This window comes from Galeopterus variegatus, unplaced genomic scaffold (genome assembly GCF_000696425.1).
Source record: "Galeopterus variegatus unplaced genomic scaffold, G_variegatus-3.0.2 Scaffold567, whole genome shotgun sequence".
NCBI lineage: Eukaryota > Metazoa > Chordata > Mammalia > Dermoptera > Cynocephalidae > Galeopterus > Galeopterus variegatus.
Window position 1 is genome coordinate 62 of NW_007726678.1, and position 9,760 is coordinate 9,821.

At 33.5% G+C, this 9,760-nt stretch overlaps 1 protein-coding gene across 2 annotated transcripts in view; it reads left to right on the plus strand.

The window, feature by feature from the left end:
• Window positions 1–233: 233 nt before the first annotated feature.
• LOC103588400 (inhibitor of Bruton tyrosine kinase-like) overlaps window positions 234–9,760 on the plus strand; it is a 27,194-nt gene continuing 17,667 nt past the window's right edge. Inside the window, exons 1-5 of one of the 2 annotated variants that reach the window (XM_008570063.1) lie at window positions 234–350; window positions 894–1,015; window positions 2,624–2,736; window positions 6,591–6,739; window positions 8,095–8,258. In XM_008570063.1, coding sequence (XP_008568285.1) covers window positions 348–350; window positions 894–1,015; window positions 2,624–2,736; window positions 6,591–6,739; window positions 8,095–8,258 — 551 coding nt within the window. In that variant the 5' untranslated portion in view covers window positions 234–347. The remainder of the gene's footprint in view (window positions 351–893; window positions 1,016–2,623; window positions 2,737–6,590; window positions 6,740–8,094; window positions 8,259–9,760) is intronic. The other variant, XM_008570064.1, reaches the window with a different exon arrangement.

Sequence of the window (9,760 nt, forward strand, 5' to 3'; positions counted from 1 at the left end):
TTGGGATGGCCAATGCGCTCACTGGCTGAGCGTGGTGCAGACCACACCGTGCGGAGGGTTGCGATCCCCTTACCGGTCAAAAAAAACATGAAAAGATTCTTACTATCTTTTAATTCTGTTTTTCCACAAACGTTTTGAAGAACCCTTGTATTTCCAAAAAGAAATTTGTAGCAGCTACTATATATAATGCTTAGAAAATAACTTTGGGGGTTTTTTTGCAATATGAAATGTGTGTACATATTTTAAAATCTTGACAGGTCTTAAGATAGAATTTTGTGTCCTATTTTAGGTCTCTTGATGTTTTAAGTGATGCTGTTTTGAAGGATCTTTCTGTATTTTACCGAAAAATGGTAAGGTTTATGTTTTTTTGAAGATTTCAGCAGCTGTAATGTTACCATCTAAAGCAGTATATTATATCAGACTTCTCAATGGAATAATTTCCTAATGAATTCTAATGTATTAGGATCTTTTAAAAGTGAGGACATAGGATTTCTTCACAGATCTCACAAATAAATATGATAATCAAAATTGAAGATACTTAATAAAATTAATATCTGTTTTAATTCTTTATAAACGAGAGTTCCTGAAAGCTTCAGAGAAAGCATCAGGACAGTGCAAAAACATGGATTCACATGATCCCCAAGAAATGGATTAATCTGTAGTTAATAATAAAGTGGAGTTTTTTCCAAGTTTTTTTGGACAGTTTTATGGAATAGACTTTTTAGTAAACTAATCAGATTTTTCTCTTCTTATAAATTCAGGAAGTTATTAGGCATTCCAGATTTTTTCTAGTTAATTATACCATATATTAAGACAAGTGGAATAATTTGCCTATTTTTAAAGAGCATCTTTACAAACTTTGTATTTAAAAAGTGACATCATTAATTCTCCAGATTCCAGCAATGGACAGAAGAGTCATTACACCATATCAAGATGGACCAGATATTAGCTATTTGGAGAAAGAAGATGGAGATAACTTTTTGAAAGAAGAAACAAATATGGAACAAAATTATTCGTAAGCTCTATTTTTGTTTTGTTTTTCTTCCTTTCCTTCCTTCCTTGTTTCCTCCCCCATCTACCCCAGTCTTGGACACTTGACACTTTTGTACTGATATCAGAAGAAAAAATTGAGCAATTCTGACATGAGAAGTATGAATTTATGTTCATTTTTAGCCTTGACATAATACAGGTAAATACATAATTAATATTTATAGTCTAACAAATTTAAAGTATAAATATAAAAACAGTGTAACCTTCAGGTTAAACATGTTTGGTTAAATAGTGTATTTATCTTAGTACCTCCCTAAACTTTGCCATGATTGCAGTTAAAAAAAAAGGCATATTGCACTGCAGCAGAGAGAACAGGAAAGGAGCAAACAACAGTCAGGAGATGTTTTGGAAGTTAGAAAGTGGGTGCCAAGTGGTAATGACTTAGAGCAGAAAAAGCTAAAACAGAATTCTGGAAATGCTTAAGAATTAGTGGTACCACATTTGTGAAGACTAGGGTGAATTAAGGAACATTAGATCACTGATCCCTTTTTGAACCCCATCCAACCAAGTGATTGCCCTGCCTCCATTTTGGCAGAAGACTAGAGATTTGACCTCTGGAGAGATTGAACAAGAGAGGTTGCAGAAAGGAGTGCACCAGCCATAGATGAGGTACTATTTTCAAAGGATTCCTCTCTAGAATACCTGACTATTTCAACAGATACAACCTGTAGTGAATGACATTTGAGGTCCTCTAACAGAATATCCCAAGATCTACATAATCCCCCTGTAGTGAGTTGACCATTTGGCAAGCCCTGCATAGAATTTTTAATCAGCAGTTTAGGCTTACTTATCAGCTGTTTGCAGAATTCCTTTCCTCTTGCCTGGTAAATGACCTGCTAAAGTGAAATCTTTGGGTGTTCAGTTCATTTACTACATATAACCAGCTGTGTACCTCATTGAAAAACTGTTCTTGAATTTCAGAGATGTCCTTTTTTTAAAATCCCTTTTGTAGTGTTAGATAGTATTTGCAATATTTGAAATTTATGGATATCTGACTTAGGTGTATGACATGCTATTATGTTTAAAATTATAATAAAATTAACATTGATATAAATGACTCATGTTGTCTTCTACAAAACAATGGTATTCACAGCTGACTTATGTAACTGGATAAAATATATTATGAGGTCTGTAATTTTTAGGTAAGACAGTTGTGGCCCTCAGAGATTTTATTTTCTTTTTCCTGCTTAATAGTACTTAATTCAGGGCATTAAGCATTCTTAGAAATGCTTTAAAAAATTACCACCAAATATTTGTAGTTCAAGATTATAGTTTGTAACAGTTTGTGTATATATGTACAGTATTTTACTTTTCAAAGTATTTTCCTCTATACCATTTTGTTTCTAACTTTCACAGAAATGTTAGGGTAAGAACAAGTAATAGTATCACACTGAGATCCAGTGAAATTAAGTAATTTGCTCAGGACCACAGAGATAAACGTGAATAGAGGGTATATACTTTACATAGTTTCTATTTGACAAAAATGCTGTGATTAAAATGCATAGTTCTTCTGCTGTTTCATCTCTAACTCAATTCATTTTAAAAATGATTTTTTATGTTTGCTTTTTCCTAGGGAAACTATGTTCAAGAAAGCAAAAACAAAAGCTAAAAGGAAGCCACGTAAGCGTTCAGATAGTTCTGGAGGTTATAACCTTTCAGATATTATTCAGAGTCCACCATCTACAGGTTAGTGAAAAATGTGTTAGCATATATTTCCAGTTCTAATCTTTGATGTCTCTGTTCATTATCTAATTCATTTAACATGCATTACATAATAATATATGCCATCTGCTGGGGCTACTGAAATAGAAAATAGTTCTTATGGAGGCTGCAGAAAATGGTAGTTTATTGTGATAAGTACTCCCATTGAAATTTGCTTTGAGAGCACAAAAGAGGTACTTCAGCTGGTCTGAGAAGATTGGGGAACATCTCTTAAAGGAAAGTGATGCCGAGCTGGATCTTGAAGAATTAAGTGAAGTTAGTCAAAAAAAAGGAGGCAGATGAACATAGTAAGCAAAAGGGGGCAATATGTTCCCAAGCCCGAGGCAAAAGAAAGAACCCATTTCCTGTGCATATACTGTAGTACCCCCTTATTTGCAGTTTTGCCTTCTGCAGTTTTAGTTACCTGTGGTCAACTGCAGTTCAAAATATTAAATGGAAAATTTCATAAATAAATGATTTATAAGTTTTAAATTACATGCCATTCTGAGTAGGTTGATGAAATCTTGCACTTCCAGCTCTGTCCTGTCTGGGATGTTAGTCATCCCTTTCCTTCAGCATGTCCACCCTGTATACGCTACCTGCCCATGTGTCACATAGCAGCCATCTTGCTTATCAGATCAAAAAAACATAGTATATACAGATGCTCATCAACTTACAGAGCTAAATGCCAATAAACCCATCATAAGTCAAAAATATTGTAGGTTGAAAATGCATTTAATACTCTGATAAACTCACCATAAAGTTGAAAAACTGTAAGCCAAACCACTGTCCAATGGCATAGTGAGTTAGATGTTGGCAAACATGAGAGATACTATTGTTATGTCAATTTAATTCAAATATGTCAGTGCCCCAAGCAAGATGCCATTCATGCCTAGAAGCAGATTATAATCTAGTAGTAGATTATAACACACTTTATTTATATCTAGGCTTTTGTGTGAGCCTGTTTGAAAGTAAAGGTTATGTAGTTTTTCTAAAATTATTTTCCTGTTTTTACTTTGAAAATCGTTAACTTACTGAAAAGATGAAAGAAAAATACCATGAATACTTGTCTATTCTTTATTCAGATTTATTCCTTTTACCACATTTGCTTTTTCTTGCATGATCTCTTGCTTGCTGCCTCCCCTCACCCTCCAAGCATTCTACACACACACATATATGTGTGCGTGTATGTGTGTATTAATTAGAGAGACCTTTTTTTTTTTTTTTTTTTTTTTACTGATCCCCTTGGAATAAGTTGTGAATATCCTAAGAATAAGAATATTCTCCTAAAAGTAACGATATTCTTCTGTACAACCACAATAGCATGAATGAATGAATCTCCGAAGAATAAGAATATTCTTCTGTACAACCACAATACCATTATCATACCTAAGACAATTAACATTGTCTTAGCCTGTTTCGTTTTAACCTTAAAAAAAAAAAATCTAGTATCACACTGACTTTGTGTATTAATACCTCTTTAGTCTCTTTCAACTAGAACAGTACCCTCCACACCTTTTTTTTGTATTGTTTTTTCCAAAGTTCAGGCTAGTTGTGTTATAGACTATCCCACATTCTAGATTCATCTGATCTAGATTAAACCTTATCAATTTTTGACAGTTACTTTAGATAAAGCATGAAGTGTGACTAAAATAATAAGACTACATACAGCAGTAGCTTTCAGAAATGGTGGATGTATTTTATCTATAATGGTAAGACATAACCTGTGCGATTTCTATTAACAGTAATTTCATATTCAATCAACTCCATATAAGTGACTTATATGGTTGATGGTTGATATAAGTGACTTAAACCTAAAATTGATTATGAAGCACTGAAGATAGGAATCAGGAGACCTGTTAAATGGAGAAGACATATCTTAGGACCTTTCCAAATTTAAATTCTGTGATCATGTGTTTTCTGTGTTGTATGAGTTACTTTTATTTCTTAGAAGGAGTCAAGGGTGGATTGATGGATAAATAAGTGGGTAAACAGTCATGAAACTAGTGATTTTTTAGTTACCTAAATGATTTATGGAAAAAGCAGATATTTGGTTTGTTTTAAATACAGTTATTGTTAGCACATGTGTTAGAATCTTAGCATTTCAGGGCTGAGCCCATGGCGCACTCGGGAGAGTGCGGCCGCCGTGGGTTCAGATCCTATATAGGGATGACTGGTGTGCTCACAGCGCTCACTGGCTGAGCGCGGTGCGGCCGGTCTCAAAAAGGACAAAAAAAAAAAAAAAAAGAATCTTAGCATTTCAGAACTGAAGTAATTTGTCCCATACATTAAACCTGAGGAAACGAGCTCAGAAAACATTAGTGATCTGAGGTAGTGACAAAAAGAAATAGAATTTACTTTCTTGATTCCAGTTCCGTGTTCTTCTTGGTATACTGTTCTTTCTGTGGTCAAAGTAGATAATGGTTAAAAGATTAAATTTAACTGGGGGCCAAAAAGACCTATTATGGAGGAAAAGTTGAGTATGAGACAAATTTCATCAAAGACAGTTGAGTGAAGGCTTAACATTTGTGTTGATTCTTAAAGTTAAGACAAATGACATTCTGTGAAACTGTTTTTGACCAAAACTAATTGTAGGCTGCTTTAATCATCCTCTTTATTTTCTAGACTTATTTCTAATTGAGTTTTATGAATGTTCCAGTATTAAAAATGCTCTCTGAGATGGAAATTTGCCAGTCTTAAAAATATACAAAAGATATGGGAGAAAAATTTTTGAATATTAATTCCGAACTATTTTAACAGTGATAACAGCAAAAGAAGCATATAGCTTGTCAAGATCATTTACTTTATTTATTTATTGAAACATAATTGATTATACATATTTGGGGGTACAATGTTGACTATCATAATTTGTGTACAATATATAATGGTCAAATCAATATTATTAGCATATTCATTATTACAAATTGTAATTATTCTTTGTGTCCCTTACCCAATTTCTCCCTAACCCCTCTCTGCCTCTCCTTTTCCCATCTTTAGTAACCATGGATTTGTTCTCTCCTTCTGAAAGTTCAATTATTATTGTAGTCTTTTTTCTTTCTCTCTTTCCTCCTTCCTTTCATTCCTCCCTCCCTCCCTTGAAACTTATCAGAAGTTTACTTTGTACTCTGTGTTTGAAATGATTCTTCTATGCTAGTGAACTTGGATACCAGGTATGGCATGGAGTCAGGCATTTAGCTTGCCTAACAGAAGAAATGGTATATAAATTTGCTAACAACCCTCTTGCTTCAAGTGATACGTTAATTAAAATAGCTCTGAATCGCCAGAGATTTTTTTGCAGAAGAACAAACTCTGAAACAGGCTACAATTGGCTTCTGCAGGATCGTTTGCTACTGGGCCAGTATGCTGGCTAAATAAGAGACAATAAGGCCACAGTGGTTCCTCCCACACAGAATGGAGCCTGTCTCCTTTGTGTGGGTACAGAGACTTTTGTGCAAGAAGACAAGTTAGAAACAGAAAGGGTTGTGGGGAGGAGGTCTGGGGTTTATTAACTTTGTCTTCTTTATCTTTTATGGAGGGAAAAAAGTTCTCAATCACTTCTTAAAGCAGATCCCAAAGAACTGTATTCCTCAGGTTCATTGTGCAATTGGCATGTAATTGTAATGAATAAAAATAATTTAGAATCTCCTTCATTTCAGTTTTTCAGTTTAAACTATTTTCTTTTTTCAGTTAGCTTGAATTATTAAGATTTTGTTGCAGCAAATACAATTTAAATAGTATTAAATCTGGATAAATCAAAGCATTTAGCTATTTGGTTCATAGAATATAATGCATATATGTTTAACGCGTATGTGTTTAAATATATTTTTTTCATGTTTTAGGATTATTAAAGTCTGGTAAGACCAATTCTGTGGAATCTCTTCCAGAACTATTGACATCAGACTCTGAAGGAAGCTATGCGGGAGTGGGTAGTCCTAGAGATTTACAGTCCCCTGATTTCACAGCAGGATTTCATTCAGATAAGACCGAGGTTGGTTTTTTAAGCACTGCTTCCTTATCTTCAATTTTTAGGTCAATAGACAGTTTATCTTTAGTTTTTCATTATTTTTGCTCTAAGTTTAAAACACTCTGCTGATTGGTTTATAAGAATGTATAACTGATCACACAATTTATGTAGTGTTCTCTCAAATTTTCATAACGTTTCTAGTTTTAGAGATTTAATGGCATTTTTGACCATTATTTCTAATCTTTTTTCTGCAACAAAAATATAATGTTGATGTAAGATATTGTAATACTGTATATATATTGAAAATCATATTTATAGTTAAATTACTGAAATATTTTTTGTGAAATGTCACTTAATATTGGTCAAAAATTGTCTAGGAAAATGATTTTGAAAATAAGCCTAATTTCAAATTCTCCATAGTCTCTTTCTTCCACAGAGTTAACTGTAGCAAAACAAGCTGGAATGATTGAGTTCATCTCCTAGTACAGACATTAAAGCTGCAGGATTCCTAGTCCAGTCAACCCTGAGGGTGTGGGGGGGAGTGTATATTTTAGGCACCTCTTAACATTTTATTCCATAGTTGTTAGTCTATAGGGGGAAGGTATATATCTAACTTATTAGAAATAGAGTCATTTTTCTCTAACCCCTACACATCCACAAAACATATTGGAACTTCTAGGAATTTGTGAGACAATAGAAATTTACCCTTTCTTCTTAGAGTCTTCTAGGCCCCAAGGATTTATTTATTTTTTAAAATATATGGTAGAAATATGGGGGCAATTCATATTCTCACAAAGTTTGGTCTGGAAGACAATTGAGATTTAAAGGAAGGTTGAGGCATATTGAGAATTTTTTGCAATAATAGAAGAATCTATCTTGGCAGTGGAAATAACATTTTAGTAACTTCCTTGACCTGTTATAATAGCAATAGTTTTAGAGTTCCTTTTGAAGTGTCAATATTATTTGACTTTAATTTTATTTAGAGTACTTTAATTATAATCAGAATAAATTGTATGACATTCATACCAAACTTTTATTTTGTTTCATGCTATGAACATTAATTTTAAACTTACTGCTTCATATCTTATTTGTTCAACTTTTATTTATTAACATTTTTGTTTGCTATTTGTGTAAGTAGGGATTTAATACACAAACTTATTTCTCTAAAAATTATTCTCAAAGCTCACAATGATCAGGGTCAAAGAATTGGTTTGAAAATTGGTTAAATAACTAAACTGTAGGAAGAGCATGAATTAAAAGTGCTAGATGACTTATTGTTGTTAAGATTGTATACGTCAATATACTGTAACCAATATTTATTAAGTGCTAACTGCGTGTTAGTTACTCTCATTTACTTTTAAAAATTTTTCTTCCCACAGGGGAAAGTTAAACCATATGTCAATGGTACACCTCCTTCATATTCTAGGGAAGAGTTAAAACCATGGGAAAAGTCACCAATACTTAAAATATCTGCTCCAGAGCTCATTCCCAATAACAGAATTGAAAATATCAGCTCTTCTAGTTGGGTTGCTGGCTCTTTCAGGTAATATTTTCATTTTGTCCCATACCTGTTAATCTGAGAAATATTATCCATTTTTAATCAAATTTAAAATTTTAATGAAGCACATTTTAAAAAATTAACATAAATTTCTAATACACAGAAAATTACCTTAATGTGTATAAATTGCTAATCAGCTATAATAGGCTTTTTCCCCTCAGGCTAAATTTAGCTGCCTTTGTATTATCATCAATGAACAGTAGCAAATACTGTATTTGTGTAGTATTTGCTGCTATGTACACATGAGCATACTTCAAAAAGTTCATGGAAAAATAGCACTAAGGGCCGGCCCGGTGGCGCACTCGGTTGAGTGCGGTGCTTGGGAGCACGGCGGCACTCCCACCGAGGGTTTGGATCCCATGTAGAGACTGGTCCGCTCACTGGCTGAGCACGGTGCGGGCGCAACACCGAAGGTTGCAATCCCGTTGCTGGTCATGAAAAAAGACAAAAAGGAAAAAAAAAAAAAGAAAAATAGCACTAAAAAAATAATATAAATCTTCCCATGAACATTTTGAAGTACCCTCATGTGTATGGACTTAATATCAGCAATTTTTCTTAGATAATATATATTATCTCAGGAAGACCATTTTGTCATTTGTAGTCTTGCTTTTATCTTTTGTATTACATTAGGGGTTTTTAAAAATCTTACAAAATGTAGTATTATTCACTATTAATTTTCAGAGGATATTCATTTAATGTTTTTATACTGGCCTTTTAACTTGCCTATATTTTATATATATTTTTCTTTTATATAGAAAAGTCAAATGAAGGAGTAAATGTAATTCAAGGTGCCATGTTCTTTCAGAATGCTCATTGAGCTTGTGTTTCGTCTTTACATGCCTCTTACGGTTGATAATAGACTAAAACTGTTAATCGACTTATTGATTATATTATTATCTGGACTGTTTGTGTAATTCTTTTGAAATATGCTGCATTTTGTACAGTTGGAACAAAGATTATGATGTTCTAGTTTATGTTGCTTCATGGTCTAAGGGTAGTTTAGAAATTATTCTGAAATTTTCTGCCTTTCTAAGTAAACAAATTGGAGCATATATCATTTGTAGGAACACCCAGAAACATCTTCTAATTGCTTATGTTAGAATGTTTTGTTAGGGCCGGCCTGTGGCTCACTCGGTAGAGTGCGGTGCTGATAACACCAAGGCCACGGGTTCGGATCCCATATAGGGATGGCCGGTTCGCTCACTGGCTGAGCGTGGTGCTGACAACACCAAGTCGAGGGTTAAGATCCCCTTACCGGTCATCTTTTTAAAAAAAAAAAAAAGAATATTTTGTTAAATATGTTTAAAAAATAGCTTGGCATGAAGTTAACAATATAGTTTAGCTGTCTGTTTCAGTACACTGCTGAAAGCACTGACAAAGTGCTTAGTAGTATGCGGTAAGCATTCTCAGTATTAACATATACACAAACATTTCTGAATACATTATGAAGTGTTGCCTAGTGGAAATAATAAGTAGAATTTTTTTTT